At 34.8% G+C, this 23730-nt stretch overlaps 1 protein-coding gene across 2 annotated transcripts in view; it reads right to left on the bottom strand.

Moving 5' to 3' along the window:
- Nucleotides 1-328: 328 nt before the first annotated feature.
- pld1b (phospholipase D1b) overlaps nucleotides 329-23730 on the bottom strand; it is a 74900-nt gene continuing 51498 nt past the window's right edge. For both annotated transcript variants that reach the window (XM_087309650.1, XM_087309651.1), the window contains exons 20-26: nucleotides 22039-22127; nucleotides 21688-21801; nucleotides 20747-20796; nucleotides 6157-6291; nucleotides 4257-4410; nucleotides 4047-4164; nucleotides 329-1672 (exon numbers count right to left, since the gene is read on the bottom strand). In XM_087309650.1, the coding sequence (XP_087165776.1) occupies nucleotides 1448-1672; nucleotides 4047-4164; nucleotides 4257-4410; nucleotides 6157-6291; nucleotides 20747-20796; nucleotides 21688-21801; nucleotides 22039-22127 (885 nt within the window). In that variant the 3' untranslated portion in view covers nucleotides 329-1447. The remainder of the gene's footprint in view (nucleotides 1673-4046; nucleotides 4165-4256; nucleotides 4411-6156; nucleotides 6292-20746; nucleotides 20797-21687; nucleotides 21802-22038; nucleotides 22128-23730) is intronic.

Genomic DNA, 23730 nt, shown 5'->3' on the forward strand with positions numbered 1-23730 from the left:
AAATAGTGATGAATATGTAATATATAAATGTGTAAATAATATTTGTAAATTAAGCAATAGACAGACGGGAGGGACACAGACAGACAGACAGACAGACAGACAGACAGACAGACAGACAGACAGACAGACAGACAGATAGATAGATAGATAGATAGATAGATAGATAGATAGATAGATAGATAGATAGATAGATAGATAGATAGATAGATAGATAGATAGATAGATAGAATGGTTAATGGATGGATGGAAAGATAGACACAGTAGATAGATATAGACAGACATTGTAAAAAAGTATACAGATAAACAAATAAATCCATCTACAGACCGATTCAGTAGTGTGAAAATCATGGTTTAATCATCTGTATAACATCGATTCACATATTTCACAAGCATCCCAACACAGCTCACATGTGTTTTTGACGATACATACCTTGTGCAAAAAACGCAATTAATGACGAATTGGGTACAAAGACACGAGGGCAAAGAACATCGGAGAAGAACTGTTCTGGAACTACTGTAAAAGTGCAGACACACAGTCAACAGTGCAGACGTTTGAAGGCTTGGCTCACAACTGTTTCAAAATGACTAGTTGCATATTCATAATGCCAGACACACATGCTGCAATCATGACATGTACAATCCCCAACAGTGTTTTAGCTCATTCAGCATATCTACATGGAATGTGTGATGATGGACAGGTTCTTTTCCTCAAGAAAGATTAGTAAACTTTATTAGAGCTCCAGGCATAGCGTGTTTCTACAGTATACTGTACAATATAGACAAATAATCAGAATAAATCAGAATACTATTTTGAATTCTCATATAATAAAAGGTAATTTGTTTTTAAGAGACAAATGCTTTGGTGGATTTCTGTTCATACCCAGCATTAAGTGCACAGTAAACAAATAAGGCCACCAAAACATGGCAATTTGTACCATAAGATAACAACAATTAATGGACCACGTCGTCCACCATCACAGACCCATAAATTAGCTTAAAATAATGCACACGAGAAATGTTTGTACTTCACAGAGAGGAAAGATCAATGATACGCAGACAAAATTGGCACTTAAACACAGAGAATAATACATATCCAGTGCGCAAAACCGTCCAATAATACCGAAAAAGAAATCAATGTAGAAGATCCTTTTCCTGAAGCAGCCAATCAAGGGACCAAAGAGTCACAGAAGCATCAGCATTTTCAAGGACTTATGAGGATAGTTCATAAACATAATATTAGTTGAAGTTGCATAGTGTTAGAACATACAAACAATCAAGTGTAGAACAGAGGCAAAACAAACCAGTCTGCTGTCACGAATTTTAGGTGGGTAAACAACTGATGGCTGAAGTCTCTCCCTCTTCGGTCTCAAGATGTTTGTTATAAATAAACAGTATTTCTTGGTGCATTTGCAGTTTGTTTGAAGCCTGGTGATATGGGCTGGTTCTCTCACACCCACACCTCCATGGGCACCATGGCTTCTTTCGATCCGATGGGGGGCAGGAGGTTCTGCTCGCTGAGGAACTGAAGAGGAAACTGGACCAGGAAGCCTCTGATCTTCTTGAGCTCTTCTTGAGCGCGGGCAGGGTCCTCCTTGTCCAAACCAGGCTTTGAAAGGAAGCTATCTAACTCTAGGATAGTCCGAACATCACTGGACGGCAGACAGCGGAATACCTGAAGGAAATTGAGAAATTTACATGCTAGTGAGAAAGACAACTTATTAGTCGTTCAAGTCAATGACAGACAGATCTATATATAGTATAGATCACAGGTGTCAAACTCAGTTCCTGAAGGACCAGAGCTCTGCACAGTTCAGTTCCAACCCTTATCAAACACACTTGATTAAACTAATTGAGTTCTTCAGGCTTGTTTGAAACCTGCAGGTAAGTGTGTTGAAACAGGGTTGGAACTAAACTGTGCAGGGCTGTGGCCCTCCAGGATCTGAGTTTGACACCCCTGGTATAGACTGACAGATACTGTATTTAGATGGACAGACAGTTGGACACTGTATATAGACACACAGACAGATAGATACAGTATATGGACAGACAGACAGACAGACAGACAGATTAGACAGACAGACAGACAGACAGACAGACAGACAGACAGACAGACAGACAGACAGACAGACAGACAGACAGACAGACAGACAGACAGACAGACAGATAGATAGATAGATAGATAGATAGATAGATAGATAGATAGATAGATAGATAGACAGACAGACAGACAGACAGACAGACAGACAGATAGATAGATAGATAGATAGATAGATAGACAGATAGATAGATACTACACATAGACAAACAGAAAGTGTATATAGACACACAGACAGACATATATTCTATAGACAGACAGATGTTTAGACAGACAGACATACATTGTACGTAGACAGACTGACAGATACTGTATATACAGGGTTCTTACACATTTTCCAACTACAAATTCCAGCACTTTTCAAGCACTTTCAAGGTACATTTGTATGCTTTTCCTGCAACTAATAACCACGGTTAATTATGTTGGATTTATTGGGAAAGTTTACCCAAAAATGAATAAAAAATAAATAAAAAATGCTTTTAAGTTTGGTCTCTTTCTACGTAAAGTTGATATCTCAAGAAATGAGCTTACAGTCAGATTTTGTTTGGGTGTCGTACATGATATTTCATGTGCATTGCTATTTTTTCTTTACAGTCATTGGATTGTCGTTTTAGGTTTAAAAATTGGTCTATAAAAATCTGACTTTAAAAATTTAGTTGTCTTAAATTTCAGATAATCAAGTTAAGAAATACAAATTCAAGACATTTCTAATAGGATATAATCAGTATTATTAACTTACAATTGTTAATAATTCAATTTAACACAATTCGAATTCAAATTGTTTTGGCATTTATTACCTCCATAAATGCGCGCATGCGGTGAACATTTTGCAATGAAAACTGGTCGTACGACAACAATTTATCCACTCGCACAAATGCTCGCAAATATATTTGGGATCACATATTATATATGTAGGTCACATAGACAAAATTAAAACATATATATTGAGGTCACATAGACAAAATTGTGCACATATGCAACCAAAACAGTCACAATTTCAATCCTGCTAATTCAAGCAGGTTCAAGCACTTCGTCTAAAATCCAAGCACTTTTCTAACCTTGAAAACACTAAAATAAAAATCAAGCATTTTCCAGGATTTCCAGCACCCGTAAGAACCCTGTATATAGACAGACAGTTGGACAATGTATATACACACACAGACAGATATATACAGTATATGGACAGACATATAGATGATAGATAGATAGATAGATAGATAGATAGATAGATAGATAGATAGATAGATAGATAGATAGATAGATAGATAGATAGATAGATAGATAGATAGATAGATAGATAGATAGATAGATAGATGGATAGATAGATGGATGGATGGATGGATGGATGGATGGATGGATGGATGGATGGATGGATGGATGGATAGACGGACGGACGGACGGACGGACGGACAGATTTATACTGCACATAGACAAACAGTGTATATAGACACACACACAGACAGACATATATTCTATAGAGAGACAGATATTTAGACAGACAGACATACACTGTATTTAGACAGATTGACAGATACTGTAAATAGACAGACATACAGATAATGTATATAGACAGACATTACATATAGACAAATAGTCAGACAGATAGCCAGCCAGACAGACAGACAGAGAGACATACATACAGATATTGTATTAAGACAGACAATCAGACATACAGACAGATATTTACATTTTATATATAGACAGATACTGTATATAGACAGACAGACATACAGTATAGACAGATACTGTAAATAGACAGACAGAGATATGGTCAGACAGAAACTGTATAGAGACAGACAGACAGACAGAAACTTTATATAGACAGATAGTCAGACAGACAGATACTGTACGTGGACAGACAGATATATCGAAAGAAAGACAATTCAACTAGCAGACCTACAGATGATAGCCATATATATATATATATAGACAGATGAACAGAATGACTGACCCTCTGGTAGATGGTGGCGTTGCGTGCAGCAGTGCTCATCCACACCTCCTTGTAAAACTGGTCACTGATGGGATCCGTCACATCAATGCTGGGGTCAGTGTTGGCGCCTAGAATCATCCTAATGATTTTAAAGAGGAAAATGTGTTTAAACCTAAATTGCTTGTGTCTGAAAATACTGAAGCAAAAAAACAGACTTATAGACTCATGAACCTGAAACACTCCAGCCGCAAACTCAATCCAAAAGGACCAGCCTGATACTCCTGACCATCCATGACTGACTTCACAGTGTGAATATCCTCATAAATGACGGCCACCTCGCTGTCTCTCTTACCCAGCATGCTCCGGTCATTAATATTTGCAGAACCTGATGAATAAAATAAAGATAATAACATGATAAATGTGTACATAGAATTTGTCAATTAAGTGTTAGACATAAATAGTTAAAAATAGACAAAGATATTTTCATTACTATGAAACACATTAGTTAATTAAACACCGCTGATAAAACTAATTGAGTCCTTCAGGCTTGTTTGAAACCTACAGGTGGAGCTGAGGTCATACTGCACTTTTCTCCCCATAGACTTCCATTCATATGCACGTCGCAGTTCGCTGTGATGCAAAGTTCAAGCTTGGTGAACTCTGGCCTGTGTGACTGCGTCAGACCAATCGAAGAATAAAACATGACCTCTCTGTACAGAAATTTGAAGTTTGAATCAATCGCTCACTTTTTTAAATGTCTAATTATCTTGTTTAATCCCGCCCCTTTTCGCAATGATGAACTAAAGAATTTAGCATGCTCAAACTCTAGTGTGACCGCGGCATAAGTGTACAGTAGACAAGAAGTGCTGTTCTTACAGTCCAAGTAATCAGTCTGAGCAGCTTCAGCTGTGTGAGTGTTTAATCAATGGTGACTTGGAGCAGGTAAGTGTGTGTGTTGCATGACTGGGATCTGTACTCCATAAAATGGTGGATTTGTAGTTCATGTGATTGTTTACAAGCGATCTCTGGAAGTTAGATAGCTGGGGATCGTGTCACATAGCAAACATAAGGAAACAAGCCTTAATAATAAATAATAGAGCGAGAGTGATTATTATATTTTTGGACACTTATCTTCATATAAAGCTATTATATATATATATATATATATATATATATATATATATATATATATATATATATATATATATATATATTCTTTTTTATTTATTTATAAGAGCTTTAATTTGTTGAATTATGCCCTACATTGTAACAACACAGCAGTTTATAACAATAGCTCTATGGAAAATGCATAACCATTTATTGATGATGATGACAATGCTAACTATACTCATTTTTGCCACATTTTTACCCACTAAAGGGCACCTATTTTACCTTTTACATTGTGTCTGAGTATACTGTAGCTGTTTTTGTAGCTTGGAAAAATAGCCTAAATGAAAATGAGCTGCTTTTCCCTTTCCACCTTTCCAAGTGCGTGTCTGCTTCTCACCATGCTTTAAGTCAGATAAATAGCACAGAGACAGACTCGGATGAAATGATGAGTCTCACACAAATGCCATTTGCAGTACACACATACAGTATGTGCGCGCTTACTGACACCATGCAGCCGTGATGTTTATAGCGGTTTAGAATTGCATAGCGAATTGCATTGCGTGTTTACTGTCTTTAATACAAACATGTAAAACATTTTACATTTATAAAAATATAACAGATAGTTGGAACAAATATTTTAATCCCACAGTTTATTTGCAAAAAAAATTTTCTGTGGACATGTGTATGCATGTTATCATAGAAACATGACGCCTGTCAATCAATTCGGGGGAGACTTGTGGACACACTGTACCTACTGTACACACAGTTCTGTCCTAACAGCTTACAAAAGTTGATTTTCATCATTGGTGCCCTTTAACATTTAAACTGCATTACTACAACTCAACACAAGAGGGAGCCACTTCATGTCATTTCCTCTGATACGTTTCAAAAACGTATATTATTTTACCTCATATTACCCTCAAAACACGACAGCAGCGTTTTCATGTCTGCTGCATTACTCCTATTAGCACGTGCCCAAATGATACTCAGTCCCCGTGTTTTTCTGTCTATTTTTACTCACCGATGATGACGGTGTTGTCGTCTGCAATGAGCATCTTGCTGTGCACATATATGAGTTCAGTCACCAGTCTTCCCTCCAGCTCAGCGTGGGTCCGCAGACCCCCAAACGAGATGTAATTTATCCACTGATCACCCACTGCAGACACACGGAGAGAGCAAATGAGTTTGGGGTTTTATGAATTCATCTTCCCCTTTCATTTGATGTTTACGCAGTTGAAAAGGATGAAATGTCTTATTATTCACAGAACCATGTGTCATTCCAGTCCTCTATGAGTTTTTTTTTCATTTTTACAACATGAAAAAGACGTTTTGAGAAATGTCTCTTTTTTTCTGGTCTTTTCCATATAACTAATGGCAAATGAAGTCTAAATGAACACCACTTTCATCAGAGAGAATTGAATCATATATTTCAAAGGATATTACATTGTTATATTAAATTATATCATTCATTCATTTTCCTTCGGCTTAGTGCCTTATTCAGGGCTGATAGTGGAAAAAATTCCTGAGCCTGAACTTTTTTTCCTTGCCCCTGAGGTGAGTAGGGGTGGGGGTACTATGTATGCAACGCACTTTTAACACATAACTTGTGGGCCCCTGGGCCCAAATATATTAACAGCCGATGTGTAACCCTGATCATCATTATTGTCAAGTGGCTCTTTTTAGACACATGCCAGTAATGTCAGTGACACATGCCAGTGTCAGTGATCTTGTGACATGTGCCAGTAGGTGTCAGTATAAGCACGTTATAAGCACATTAATCTTATAAGTCTCTTTGCTTTAATATTTAGAAATCATTAGGCAAATGACACCTGTTATCTTACATGCATATGTTATGAGTTTTCAACATGCATTTTATTATAACTTTTTAAAGGATATTATTTAAAATACCTTTAAATGAAAATAAGTTAAATAATAAAATAAATGAATGAATTAAAAACATAGAGAAGTCCATATTGTAGGGAACAAAGGAACTGCCAGGATGCAATAATATACAGTACAACAGATAAGTGTAACCCCTCCCATACATAAGCATGCCACAATAAATTTGACTGACATGTGCTGTCAAATGACTATATTACGTACAGTAGTATGACTACGAATACATAAAATAAATGCGTTTAAATTAAAACATCGTGGAGCAGCTCAGCAAATAAACTAACTTGCGACGCGATAAATTAGGTTAAAAGTCGCGTAATGATTAAATATGGTTTTGCTCGTGTTAATTAATGTCATAAGCTTCAGTGGAAAACCGGACGTTAGGCTTGCCATGATAGACGGTGTTGACGGTGATACCGGTGTTAAGACGCAACACCGGTGACATCACTTTTTCACCGTGACACAGTCCCCACATTTTTTTTTTTTTAAGTATTGTTTTTTTTTAAATTATTTAAATATTTATTTGAATTAAATGGGAAACATAATTCTAAATAATTTACCTAAGATGAGAGCATGCACTATAATTATCATCTGATCATAGCTACAATGCGTCATATTTCATTTATCACATCAAGAGAACAAGAGGAGTCGAATTTACAGAAAGAGAATGGCGGACGGATAAGTGTCAAAACGCAATGCAAAAGCGCCTGTTTGGCTATATTTTGCAAAAAGAGAACCTGAAGACGTAGGTAAATGAGGCAATCTGCAAACTTTGCCTGACAATGGTGGCAGCAGTTGGAGGAAACACAACTAGTTTATACACTCATTTTCAACACTTGATGTTCAACTATGTGTGGGTCCCGGGTAGATAAGATCAATAGCCATAAATGCGCAACGCATACTCTGATTTTTAAAATCACGCGACCATCATCTCACAGTTTAATAATAAATTATCTTTTTTTTGCAATTGATTATTATGCGTTTAATGTAAAAAAAAATCAATGAAGAATAGGCCGACAAAAGAGTGGGCTAACCAGTGTGTGCGCGCGTCTTTTATCACTGAGGACGCTCTCTTCAAAAACCGAAAGTTGCTTCGTCTGTCTGGCAATATTTCGGCTTTTAATAAATGAAAAGTTAATTTAGATGAGTCAATATTAAAAATTGCAATAAAGTAACTGAGACGTGCGGCCACACATCAAATCTGAGGTCTGATCTCATCTCTCTCTCTCGCTGTCATCCAGACACAGACGCCTAACGAGTCAAGTCGCAAAACTGAGGCTGGTACCAGCTGACAGGTAGAATTGCTGAACCCTTGCGAAATCTGTCAGAATACAGCAATGAAATAAACATGCATAAATGTCTTTGAGCCAGAAAGTCTATCTAGGATATCTCAAAACGCAATTGGAGCCGTGGAGGAGTTGTGTATTTCTGTCGATTTGTTTTATTTCGTTAAGTAATAATTTAAAGCTTTCTATAAATATATTTATTATGTCTGTGAGGCATATACATTTTGCTTCATTTTGTTAAGCGCTCCTGTTCAAAAACCAGACGACAGAAAGCGCATCATTTTGGTTTTCTTTATTTTATAAAAACGCTGTAACGTTTTTTGATGTATTACTCGTACTTTGTGAGCAAAAATGACGGATAACTTTAAATTGCTCCCACTGAAAAAATGCAAGTGATTGCTCTGGCGCCTCGATGTCCTGCAAGCTTTTTATAAGCAAACTATGCGCCTAATAGCACACATTCTTTAACGTTTAAGCTACCATTGTTTTATACTTTAACTGTTTTATATCTTTTATTTTAGGCAAGTCGTGATGATCTGAGAAGGCAAACTGATCAAACAGACAATGATGGTCTTCCGCTGGGCGCTGTTCGTTAAAAAAAAATATTTTTAACGAATATAAAATGCTCCAAACGTTTTTCTAAATAAGCTGAATAAAAAACGAAACTAAATATAAACACTTTGCCATTAGGCTACATACAAAACTGAACTATTTCATAGCTGAAACACTAAGTTGTTTAAGGAGAAGGGGGAAATATATTTTTGTCCCGTCTATTGCTTCACCGTTATTTCGAGAATAAACCCAGCGTAAATATGCAGATGTCATTCCCAAAACATATCAGCGTATATGTGCCGAAAACGAAAGTTTCATACAAATTCTGAATGGATTATAGCCTGGAAAGTGCAAAGCACGCTCCTCTTATTATCACTAAAAAGCGTCACTAATCTTAGTTCATAGAGATCTCACAAAGATCCGTTTTATTTATAAAGCTCTCTAAATTACACAATTAATCTTTTATTTACATGGCGTCTACACTCAAAAGATGATTCACGAGCACACAAAATGGCACTTAATAAAAACCAATCCGGCGCTTTCAGCAGTGAGTGAATTCTGTGAATCTAGAGAAATGACAGATCAATATCCGTGAACCTGATTTTTTTTTTCCCCGCAGCCACAGTACGCCGGAAATCCGGCGTGGTGCCGGAACGCTATCACCCCTGCTTATTTATGAGGGGTCACCACAGCAAAATGAACCGCCAACTATTCCAGCATGTTTCACAGCGGATCTCCTTCCAGCCGCAACTCAGTACTGGGAGCCACTATGCCACCCACATTATATTATATGTTATTATATTAATAATATATTATAGAATGCTTTAGTTCACTTAGTTAAACTTGATTTACTAAAATTATTAGAACTAAAAAACTATAAATAACATTAAATAAAAAAATACTATATAGGGCAGCCCCCACAAGTCCAAAGACATGCACTATAAGTGAATTGGGTAAGCTAAATTGTTTGGGTGTTTCCCAGTGATGAGTTGGAGCTGGAAGGCCATCCGCTGCGTAAAACATATGCTGGATAAGATGGCGGTTCATTCCGCTGTGGCGACCTCTAATTGATAAAGAAATTAAGCCGAAAAAATGAATGAATAATATAATATACACATATTTGAGAAAACGAATAAGACTTTGCCATTCTAATTCTGTTTGACTATGTACTAAAAAACAAAAATGTAATTAATAAAAACTATTAATAATCATAAAATAATTAGATAAAAGCACAATACAGAAATTTAAGGAAAAACATTTGAAAAGTGATAAAAATAAAAAAGTTTTGGAACAATTTTAAAATGAGCAACATTTATCATTTTTTAGATTAAAAGCATATGCAAAACCATTCACACTTTAACAAATCAACAGCATGAATACTAACATGTTGGTAACTCTTTTCAATAAGGTCGTATTAGTATTAATAGTTAATGCATTTAATAACAAAAACAATTAATGAATAATACACTTATTACAGTATTTGTTCATGGTAAGTTCATATTAACTTGTGGTGCATTCATCTGAACAAGCAGGAATTTGGATGTTAATATTGCATTAGTAAATGTTGAACTGTGATTAATAAATGCTGTACAGATATCGTTCACAGGCCCGTAGCCAGTGGGGGTTTGGGTGGTTCGACAGACCCACCCCCTTCTGATGAAGTCCAGAATTTGGCTCCTATATGAGCTAATTTGTCCCATTTTGGACATTATACCCTCATAAATTGTGAAGGTAACCAATAGAAGAAGAATTTAAGAAGAATAACCAATAAAATAACCAATAAAAAAGCATTTTATTATTTAAATCGACAAATTCTGACGAAGGGAAATGAGCTGGCCAGTTTGTTATTATACCTTATAGGCTACAGTTTGACACTTTTTAAACAGATTACCAATTATTTTGCTTGTTTGTTTGCTTGTTTTTATGTTTTTTTAATGATGTATGATAATAAATTAGCATTTAAAAACATATTTTTTCATATTTCTAAAATTCTAATCTCATTACATTATAAATAAAACTGTAATAACTTTTAGTTTAATTGCACATTTTTAAATAAACTTATATTTTTGTTAACAAGAAATAGAAATAGCACTTTGACAAAAATGTAGGAAGTATTTACAAGCTAATCCAGCAAAAATTAGTGCTTAAAACGTCACTAACATTATTTGAATTTTATCGTTTGAGGCATATAACTTTAAAAAGGTCCACTTTTTGAGAAAAAAATAGGCCTTTTAATAGGCTGGCAATGGGTCTGATTCATAACTAGTTAGTAAATACATTAGCTAATATTAACTAATGAAACCCTATAGTAAAGTGTGACCAAACTATTATATGAACTGAAAAATAACTGAAAAATAATTATATTGGTTAGAATAACTGCAAATAATTTCCTGCGCCTTTTAAAATGCACTTTACACTGTTTTTGAAGCAACAGTTAAAGCAATGATAAGCGTTGCAACAATGATAGCGTCAATTAACTGAATTTAGGTTCAGCTTTAACATAACTGAGCTCAATCTGAAAATCTCAACATATTTAAAGCCACATGGTGTACATTTTGACTTGAATACTACTATCTCTGAGTGACTTAGTTGTTTGCTCTGTAACAAGTGTCCATTTGCAGCAGTTCAATCCATTTGCTTTTGTCTTTCATGCTACTTTAGGAGATCAATGGAGGGAGAGGAAACGCTTCCTTCCTCTAAAACTTTATCCACTGATGTTTTTGTTGTAAAGTGTCACTTTAGAATAACAGATGACACATGCACACACACTCTAAAAAAAATCTGCAAAATGTACAGTAAAAAAACAGCAGCTGCACTGTTTATGATTTTTTGTAAAAGACACAGTATTTAACTGTAATATGAACAGTATTTGAGTTATGCGGTATGTTACTGTATTTTAAAGTTCCATTGTGAAAATTACTGTATATCTAACAGTAAAGATATACTATTAATGCATATACAGCAAGATAAATGGTGTTGTAAATGCAAATACAGTATTTTTGCTGTAATTGATTACAGTAAGCTACTGGCAAACTGCTGCTAATAAGTTAATCTACAGGAAATTAACAATGTGTGCCAGTATTTTACCATAAACAATATAAGCTACAAACCATAAAACAAAAGTACAATTTTACAGTAAACTATAATATTTCATTAATTTATGGGGCTCTATTTTGACAGTCCATGCGCAAACGCTTTCAGGGCGTGTCAGAATGCATTTTCGCTAATTTAAGGACGGGAAAATCCGCTTTGCGCCATGGCGCATGGTCTAAAAGGGTTGAGTTTATTTTCTTAATGAGTTATAAGTGTGTTTTGAGAATAAACCAATCAGAGTCTCATCTCCCATTCCCTTTAAGAGCCAGCTGCGTCGCGCCATAAGCGAATTTGCTATTTACAGGACGCAAAGTAAGTGGAAGTGGAAAAACTGAGCATTTCACAAGCAAGCAGTTAACAGTTTTTTAACAGAAAACTATTAAACAGAGCATCTACCGCGTGAGAATGAGAGATAATCGATCTACTTTCACTTTCGCTCTTGGATAGGGAAACCTTTACGCACAGACATCAATTAGCCTATAAATAATTAATTTCGTTTGTTAAGCGCAAGGATTTGTTTCAAAACTATTTCTAAATTTATTTCTAATTTCCAGCAAACGAATAAATGAACAATAATAACGAGGTGTGCTCAAAAAAGTTATATCCTAAAACACATGCTGTGCCCCATATGGTTTTAAACCTACAGGTAGGAAAATCTAAGCTTGTTTTTATTAAAACAAAAATAAATATGGATATAACAAATAATACTGATAATAATAATAACATTATACAAAAGCAAATAGTTATAAATGAACTGAAAAAGCCTCCCGAGATGAAGAAGACATAAAAGCAGTGGTTTTTCATATTTATGTAGGCTAGAAAATAATATGTTTTGTAATATTTTAATCCGTTATATTCATATCCTATATATATTCTTATTATATCCTATATATAGGTCTATCCTAAATATTTTAATTTTTTCATATGTAAAGATATTTGCATATTGGTCTACATCTTGTGTGTAGGCTATAAAGCAGTGTGTAAGCAAGGCGCAACTCTGCGCTGGAGTTTAGACTGGGTTTGTTTTGGTCAAATGAAAAATCTATAATAGTTTCTCAAAATAGCAACGCGCCAGCAGTGCGCCTCAGAACGCCTTCCTATTTAGACCAGAACGCCTATGAGCGCACATATGAGCGCAAATGCATTTGCTATTTAAAGAGTGTGGCGCAACACCTCAAAACGACTCTTGCGCCAAGCTGAAACTAGCAAACAAGTATTGCGCCGCGCCTTTAAACCACCAATAAGCTTAAACAACAACTGTCTCATAAGTTTCATTTCTAAACGTTTGAATCAAACAAAATTGGCATATTTTCAGGTAGCCCAAGCTAATGCGCATGCACACTCGAAAGAAACAAGATCTTGACACCAACCTCACCAATTTATATATTCTACTTGTTATCATCCTCTGAATAAAGCTTTGTCTGATTGCACTGGTCTTCTGAAGTAATTCACAACTTGGTCTTGATGGCGAATCTCCTCCAGAAATGAAAGTGACTCTTTGTTTACGAGTTTGCGGGCGTTTGAGTATTTTCTGTCATGTTATGTGCGTTTGACAGGAAGGAATGTACCTCACGTTAATTTCATACTGATTACAAAACCAAAAAAATAGTTTTCAAGTGATCTTGATTTATGTAAAAGTACAGATTTTAAGCTTTATGTGGATGTATTTCTGACGTCTGGGAAGCAAATATTTGCTTCTATTTCAGTGTGCATGTTGACCAACAAACTGTTGTAAAAACACACATCTGGTTCAAGTTTCTCCCCCGGAGATTTATCAGTCTATAACAATCAATGATTGGATCCTGTACTAGTAGGCGGGGCTTTATTTACATATTGACTGTTACACTTTTCCCCATTCAAATACGAGGGACACGACTTGTGTATTCTATAGTCTTTGTCATAGTGCAGATATTCTGTGCCCGTCACTGTGAGCTGCTTTCTATGACAAAAGGAACTGCAACACTAACAAGACATAGAAGTGAAATATCCTGATTTACATGAAAAATGGTGAAAATGGGCTGGTAAAGGACTTACAAAGCAGACATATGATTTCAGTTATTTCACAGCCTACAAGTCAAAAATCAAACCAAATCAAAACCGAAGAAATTGGTGAAAATATCAATAGCTGTGACTAATTTCAGAGGCTGTATCCTCCAAAGAATGCATTTGAAGGGCGCTGCGAACACTGTCTCAAAAAATATTTTTTAAAAATTAAATGCAACCTCAAAATGTGTCCTTCATTTCCAGGTAATGAAGGATCCAACCGGTGGACCCTTGCCCTCGAACATCTCGAGATTTATTGCGCGCTGATAACAGCAAGATGTTTTTAAAAGAAAACTTCAAACGTTTTGTAAGTTTTACTTGATTTGCATATCTAAACATGTTAACAGAAAGAATATGAAATGTCTTTCTAAAAAAGTTATTTTACAGACATTTTTATGTGTACATGTATGGACCAAAGGAAATATTTCCAGCTTTTTCTTTTTTGCCTTCAGATCACTTAATAAAGTTTTAAAATCACTTTGATAAAAAGTAATTACAAATTTTATTACCGCTTATTATGTGCAACTGTTATGATTGCTGCAAGACAAGATCTGTCCTCTGTAGGCTAGATCGTCTCATTTTAAAACACTTGGTTCGGTCTGTGTGGACCTCGGCAAAGACTATAGCTGTGTATTTAAATTCAAATGCAGTACCTACTGAGTAGTAAGGGATTTTGGACGCAGCCTATAGAGTACACAAGACGTGTCACTCGAATATTTTTGAATGAAAAAAAAAAATATTCATATATATGTGACCAAAAACGTCTGCGAGCACAACCCTTCTGCACAACCTAAAACAAACAAAGCTAATCAAAATCATGAGTTGGCTCACTATTGATAGATTGTATGGCTTGTTCAATATGCAAATAAGTATCTGCATCTGAAGAGGTGTGAACCAAATGGCCTACAGGTATTCAAGAGTTGTGACCCAACAAAACCATTTGGATGATCTCCGGGGGAGGTCATATCCTTTATTATAAAGTAGTGTCTCACAGACAGTACTTTGGGTTAAGTTACTTGAAGACCAACGGGTTAATATACAGATGAAGTCAGAATTATTAGCCGCCTGAATATTTTTTTTCCCCTGTTTTCTGTTTCACAGAACAGAACAGAACAGAACAGAGCAGATTTTTTTCAAAACATTTCTAAACATAATAGTTTTAATAACTCATGTCTAATAACTGATTTATTGTATCTTTGCATAATGATAGTTACTAATATTTGACTAGATATTTTTCAAGACAAGTATAGAAGTGTCTTGAAAAATATCTAGTCAAATATTATTTACTGTCATCATGGCAAAGATAAAAATAAAAGAGTTATTAATAATGAGTAATTAAATCAACTAGATTATTAACTATTTTATATTAACTAGGTTAATTAGATTAACTAGGCAGGTTAGGATAATTAGGCAAGTTGTTGTACGACAATGGTTTGTTCTGTAGACTATCAAAAAAAATAGCCTAAAAGGGCTAAAAATTTTGTCCTTAAAATGGTGCTTAAAAAATTAATAACCGCTTTTATTCTAGTCGAAATAAAACAAATAAAACTTTCTTCAGAAGAAAAAAATATTATCAGACATACTGTGAAAATTTCCTTGCTTTGTTAAACATCATTTGGTAAATATCAAAAAAAAAAGAGAGAAATTCAAAGGGGGCTAATAATTTTGACTTCAACTGAAGATGCTGAGGAACTGCACTATTCATTGCCTTCAATTAAGTCATCTAATCATAATAACATTAGTCAGATTACTTATTTTATGAACAAAAATAATTGATTTTATTTTTTACATTTTTGTATTTATAAGGGGCGAGGCAGTGGCGCAGTAGGTAGTGCTGTCGCCTCACAGCAAGAAGGTTGCTGGGTCGCTGGTTCGAACCTCAGCTCAGTTGGCATTTCTGTGTGGAGTTTGCATGTTCTCCCTGCCTTCGCGTGGGTTTTCTCCGGGTGCTCCGGTTTCCCCCACAGGCCAAAGACATGCGGTACAGGTGTATTGGGTAGGCTAAATTGTCCGTAGTGTGTGAATGTGTGTGTGGATGTTTCCCAGAGATGGGTTGTGGCTGGAAGGGCATCCGCTGCATAAAAACTTGCTGGATAAGTTGGCGGTTATACCGCTGTGGCGACCCCGGATTAATAAAGGGACTACGCTGACAAGAAAATGAATGAATGAATGAATGAATGTATTTATAAGGAAAAAGCTCCGTTATAGACGAGACAGATGTACATTTGTTACCTGTGTAACGTGGTAAATCAAATATAATTGTTTCAAAATTTTCTCATTTTTTTAAAAACTATTAGGAGTATTTTTGAAGTGTTGCTTAAACAAAAATGTTTCGCTATTTTGGTGAAAATAATTGTTTTCATGGAAAGGTTTACATTTGCATGGAATTGCTCATATTCAGTGTTTATATTAATTTCAGTAATATTACTGAATAATATGAAAAATACATGAATAAAATAATTTAATAAATTATGCAAAATACAATTTGAAAAGTAATATTTTCTGTCTTTAAGTGGGTGTATTACATGGGAGAACTGCTGTAGATGTAGTTTTTTATTTACAAAAAATCTGTGTAGAAATCAACATGATAACACTGCAATTTGTAACTTTATGATTTAATTTGTACGATGTCAGTCATATACAATTTAGTAAAATTTACTTATCCTTCACTGACATCATTGTTTAGAACGGGAGCTTGGTGCCAAGCCTCCTTTTTAAAATTGTACATGTTTGTATGACTCGTATGAACTGTTAACCACTTAACTGTTGCGACATGGTTGCTCAGTGGGTCAGTGGCATTTCTGTGAGGAGTTTGCATGTTTTCCCCATGTTCGAGTGGGTTTCCTCCAGGTGCTCTGGTTTTTCCCACAGTCCAAAGCCATGCGCTAAAGATGAATTGAATAAGCTAAATGGGCCGACTAAACTGAAGGGAAATTAATGAATTAGCCATTAAACTGACAAAAAGTAAAATAGTTACGTTTCCTCATGAGATCACACTGGCAGAAGTAAGAAAAAAAACGCCCACAGATTCTATCTGGCCCTACTCTTAACTAAATAAAGATTTAGGAGCATTAACACATCACATTTTTATTTTTGTATGCCAGATTTTTTTTTCAAAATTGGGGTAATGATATACAGCGGCAAATGAAAGTTTCAAAACTCCTTGGAGAAACAGTGAAAATGTGAATCATTTGAGCACAATAAGAGAGAGCAAAATGTGAGTACTATCCACAGTAAAATATTTTTTGTGCAAAAGATAACTGTTAGGTCCCATGTGAGACCTGTTTGTTGTTTGAGTCTTTGTGATTTGCAGAGCCTGCATGATTGCAGATTGGTCGGTGGGTCATCTCACCTGAGACCCATTGTGTGGTGCCTACAGAGTAAATAGTCCGGCATTCTTTCTGAGAGGGAGCTCGATTAGCCGGACGTCCCTGCATGGCGTTTTTGATTTATTTTAGTTTTTTTTTGGATCATGAGCTCAGTTCACTACCATACACATGCTATTCACTTCTGACTTCCATCTATACTGACTTTGATTGCTTTAAATATTTTTGTTAGTTATGTTTTTGATAATAAATCATTTCTCTTTTAAATTTACCTGGTCCGTATTGTCTCTCTAATGTTGCACTTTTGAGCCGGTTGTAACAATAACACAGCTGGAGCATCAGGGAGTGTGTGAACCTTTTTAATTGCTGTTTTTGAGTCCCTGAATTGTCCTCAGTTTAAAAAGACGGATCTTCCGATAATATAATCAAATAAGATGCTGGAAAACTGAAGAATGTATAGGAGTCATTGAGTAATTTTTTGAAGAACAGCAGTTAGCTGTTTAGAACAAACAAGAAACTCATAAACAACCAACACAAAGAACAAAAACAAATGGTTGTAAACCATCTAGGTAACCAAACACAAACTTTTCCAGCAGGTTACTTCAACAATTTCAGCTTTTGTCTTGCGATCTATATGTGAACACATTTAATGTAAAACATCTTACTCAGGATTAAATTAAAGTAAAATTATCACAAATTTGGTAAGATCTCATTTTTTTTCTTTAAAATACTCACATTTTCACAGATTCTGAAAATGATCCTCAAGCTTTCATTTGGCACTGCATATTAAATACATATTTCTGCATTGATATTTCACATCCATGTGCTTGTGTTGTTGCACAGTACATAAACTGCAGCTGCATTAATAACCTCGCCAAACCAACAACAACACACCATTATCCGAGCTTCTGCATTTCCAGTGGACAGCGATATGTATCTGTATCTGCATTCGTGACACAGCGGGATCCAGTGAAGCTGCAACTGAACACCAACAACATGCTGGATAATTCAGACACCAAGAGAAACTTCACTCTTTCCTCTGTCACAGCAGGTCAATGAGTGCAAAGTGACGGTTCTCCTTCACCACACACTCACACTGCAGCAGCGCGTCTGTCTGATGAAACGCACATCTTCACGAGGTTTTTCACAACAAACCTCTGACAAACTGGAGTTTTTTTTATGAATCAACAACCACAAGAGGGCGCTGTTGTGTTTTACTGCTCCAAAACGGGTGACGTTTCAGCTGGTTTGTGGATTTGTTACCCTTCTGCGGGTATAACTGACTGAAAATAATAATAACAATAATAATAATAATAATAATAATAATTATTATTATTATCTAAAAACTACTTCTACTATTACTACTAATAAATACCCTGCTGAAAAGTCCAGCTTAAACCAGCCTAGGCTGGTTTGCTGGTTTTAGCTGGTTGACCAGCCTGGTTTTAGAGGGGTTTTGGCCATTTCCAGGCTGGTTTCCAGCCATTTCCAGCCTGGTCTTAGCTGGTCAGGCTGGAAAATGACCAGCTAAATCCAGCTAAAACCAGCTTGACCAGCTTGGTTAAAGCTGGACATAGCTGGTTTTGGCTGGACTTCCAGCCTGGCTAGACTGGTCAAGCTGGTTTTAGCTGGTCATCTCTCAGCCTGACCAGCTAAGACCAAAATGGCCAAAAACCCTCTAAAACTAGGCTGGTCGACCAGCTAAAACCAGCCAACCATCCTTGGCTGGTTTAAGCTGGATTTTTTTGTAGGGTAATAATTATAATATTATCAATTTTTGTCCTCTTACTTCTGCTGACTGTTTTAAAGCTTCATATAAGCTCTATGCTAAAGGATCCTCTCTTTAAAGGGTCACAAAACACCAAAACACAATTCTGAGATGTTAAAAGTCATATATATGTCCCACATTGCTAAAAACACATATACTGTACTTCTCAAAAAAATTAATTGAAATTGGTTGTTTTTGTGTTGTTAAGAGCAAATTTGTTCTTCGGGTTTGAAAAGAAATTTTGAAGCTGTGATGAGATCATTGTGTAAATTCCAGCGATTGGCTGTCTGTACCGGCCGGTACAAAGTGACATCATTGAGTTTTGGCTCGATCCAATCAGCACGCTCTATAGTGAACGAGATGCAACTTCTTTAATATACATGATATAGCTTTGAAGACTCCTTATACCTGTTACAGTTTTCAGGGAGACGCTACGTTGTGTTGCCAACCGTAATTCAAACAAGTAGTAGAAGAATTGTTCGGAGACATGGGTCGTCAGTTTTAAATGTGCCGCAACAAAGGTTTTGTTTTCATTTCCCCATGATGAGATTGGGGGATTTATGGCCTTTTAACAGGTTTAGATCCATCCAGGCTCTTAAAATACTTAATTGTTTCATAATAAAAAATTGTAGCTTGGACTGGGTCATATTAAATGTTTGTATCTGTAGTTCATATTCATAATTACCACAATAAATCTGTTTAAAGGTAGATTTTTTTGCTTTGTAAAAGTTTTAGAAATCAAACTATTATAAACTACTCTTTTTCACGTGTTTACCATGGATTTACTGTAGCGTCAGTAACTGCACCATGGTTCTGTAGTAGGATTGGAGTATATACACATATCAGTTCTATTATGTTATTAATTTAAATCAGTTATGGAATATAATAACTGTAACTGATGAGAGGCTTATAGGATTTGTGCAACAAAGACTTCATAATTTCATATCATTACCTGTTGGAACATGCATGAGCTACAATGTATGCCTATGTTAAGGTTTTTAAGGGTAAAAGTCTCCCAAACGATTGTACTCAATACAACGTTCATAAATATTTATTATTATAAACACTGCACCTGTGATATGTGAAATACTCAACTGGTTGACGTGTTTGTCATATTTTATTTTTACAATAAAAGATTATTTTAATAAACAATAGTTTGATTTCTAAAACCTTAACTCAGGAGCAAAAATATGCCATTTAACTTAAAAGAAATAAAGATTTAAGATATATTCCATAATAAAAATTTATATTGACTAATAAATATATATATATTTAATTATCATATTATTACCATATCAGCCAGTCATACAAAAAGCATAACAGACAGATGTAGTGATCTATTATTTTACAGACTGAAAATCTGAAATCTATATGGGTAAAAGGTTAGCGCTTCAGGAAATACACGTTTTCTTGCTCTTGCCAGTTTGAGCCTCTCCTTTAAGACAGAAATCCGTCAAATAACTCAACAAAGCCACTTTTCTTAAACCACATGGTTTTTGATAGTAACTGCATAGTTGACCACAAAAACAACACAGAAACCTCAGAAAAGATCATTTGGTTTGTGTGTATATACCAGATCTTCAATCAGAACTACAGATGGCATATTGTCGGGATATTATCTGGATATTTAAAGGTGTCTGTACTCACTCTCTTTCTTCAGCTGTGAGATTATAGAGCAGTCTCCTCTGATCATGGTCCTGCACAAAGACGACAGTAGTAAATATGACATACAAATATAAGGGGAACAATAAAAAGAAAATTTCCTCCAAATCAGCATTTTATTTAAATGATAATAATGTAAACGTTTGTTTTGGAATAAGGAATATGCTGTTCTCTGTATTACCAATGCACCAGCCATCACCTTTGTGTTATTCTATGGTCAATTACAACAAAATACAGCAAATGTTTCCATAAACATAATAAGATTCAGTATGTAAAACATATTATGGTAACACTTTACTTTGAGGTGACGTAGTTAAACACGTGCCATGAACTTACTATAGTAATTACAATGGATTATGCATAATTACATGTAACTAACTCCAAGCCTTACCCACATTCTAACCCAAAACCACATAGCAAGGACATGTGATTAATATTATTATTTAAATTAACAATTACACTGTAACTTTGTCTCTTTAAAATAAAGAGTAACCCATATTATTATTTAACACTGATGAGAAACAGAAAGCTAACAAATTTGTAGCAAATTGAATAAATTGAATACATCCTTTGCTTGAATGTTTTATTATATTTCTTTAAACTTCTGAGGCAGTTTATGCTTCAAATATAAAAGGGGTTTTCAAGCATCAAAATAAAAATTTTATATAAGCTAAAAGTTTATATCAAGCTTTATAGTTTGTACTGTACATGAAATATTTTTAGCCTGATTTAGAGAAGACAAACATTAAACTCATGTAACAATAGTTTTTATTCATTTACAAAATTATATAATTATTGAAATATTTGCATGAGTACAGATCAGAATAAGTTGATTGGAACTTGAGGGAACCTTGAGGGAACTTGAGGGAATCAAACAACAGAGTGCATGTTAATTTTGTGACAAACTATCCCCTATTTTACATTACCTGTAATTGAAGTGCATGACAGCCTGTATGGCGCTGCCTCCTCCAGTGTTAATGTCACCCTCAAACCCAGGCAGCAGCGGCGTCACCACATACACACGGTACTTTTTACCATCCCTGCCAACCACACACACACACAGAACACAAGATTATACATTAATATGATAGACATTTGTGCAAATATGACCTTACACAATCCATCTATTCATACATTAATGTTTAGCTACTCCTATTTGTCTTTAAACAAACTCTTGTCTCTATCTCCTATTGATTTACAAATGCTAGATTAAAGAATCTGTATATCAGAGGTGTGTGGATTTTACAAAAGATAATTATTAAGAGGCAGAAAGTCACCGGTAGGCTTTTATGATCCTCTTGGCAATGGCGTCTCCAATTCTATTGTGAACGACTTTGCTGTCTGCGCAGCTTATGAAGAACTGATTCTGAAAGAGAAATCAAATATTAATCCACTGAAAGGCTGCTATACAACATATTTATAGTTACATTTACCTCCTTTCTAGGAGAAAATGTAACACAACAAAAAAATAAGTTAAATATTAAATTTTATTTGTTCAAATGAATAATAATAATAATAATAATAATAATAATAATAAATCAATGTTTAATAACGTGCAGACTGTCTTTTTTCTCTATCCCAGCATACTTTCACTTAAGATATAATGGAAAAGATTTCAAAAGAAAAATTGTCTTTTATTCACTGTTTAACAGAGTCAGTCTTTTAAAAAAAAAATTTTTACATTTCCAACGGAAAAAAAAAGAAATACTTCAATGAAAACTTGCTTAGCCAAAATCATCAGGAGAGGGTACTGCCAAAATAGGAAACAAAACAAAAGCTTCCTACATAGATAATAAGTCCTATGACAAAAAAAATAAATAAATAAACTCAAATCATTGACAATGGTCTTACCTCACTCTCTGACTAAACCCAAAACAGGAGAAAACTTAAAAGGGGGTAAACCCAAAATAAATTGGCACCTGTCTCCCTACATGGCTTACGTTAACTCTTTCACAAAGTTATTTGTCTCTAATATGCAGTTGAAGGCAAACTTCATTTCTTCGAAAAACTTCAAATTTTTATTTATTTTTCAAATATTTCCCCCAATTATGTTTAACAGAGCAAGGAATTTTCCACAGTATTTACTATAATATTTTTTCTTCTAGAGAAAGTCTTATTTGTTTTATTTCGGCTAGAATAAAAGCAGTTTTTAATATATTTTCAGTTTTATAATATTTTCAATATTATTACCTCCTTTAAGCAATATTTTTATACGTTTGTTGTTATATTATTGTTTATCGTTATATAATGGTTTGCCTAATTACACTAACTTTGACTAAATTAATTAAGCCTTTAAATTTAAGCTGAATACTAGTATCCTGAAAAATACCTAGTAAAATTGTATGTACTGACATCATGGCAAAGATGAAAGAAATCAGTTATTAGAAATGAGATATTAAAATAAATACATTTAAAATGTGTTGAAAAAAACTCTTCGTTAAACAGAAATTGGAGAAACATAATACTGGGAGCTAATCAACTGTATATACTAATAATTTTTTTATACTACAGTGCTATTGAATCCTTGATTCTGTTGTCTGATGAACATTTTAATGTGTGCAAATCTAAAAAAAAATAGCTAAAGAAGACCCAGGTTTTGAGTTGTATTTCACAGCCTGCAAATGTCAGAAACCTAATTAAAACAAAACAGTCTTTGGAGGAAATTTAAGAAACTAGTATGACACACGAGAGGGCAAAAACTTGACAAATTAGTCTTAAAATTTAACATCTGAGCAATCTTTCGGTGTGGTATTCAAGGTATAAGAAGAATAACTGACAGCTGTCCACTGAATTACTAGAAAGTATTGCATATCGGAGGAGCATCATCCCCTTTGGTGTGCATTATTTGGTGGTTATCAAGGTTATTTTAGTAAACAAAGACTAAAATATTGGTAAAAAAACATTTTGTTAACTTTTAAAAATTCACAAAATTAAAACTGAAACGAAATGAAACTAGCAACAGTCACTGA

Source organism: Danio rerio, chromosome 24, assembly GCF_052040795.2.
Source record: "Danio rerio strain M-AB ecotype USA chromosome 24, GRCz13ab, whole genome shotgun sequence".
NCBI lineage: Eukaryota > Metazoa > Chordata > Actinopteri > Cypriniformes > Danionidae > Danio > Danio rerio.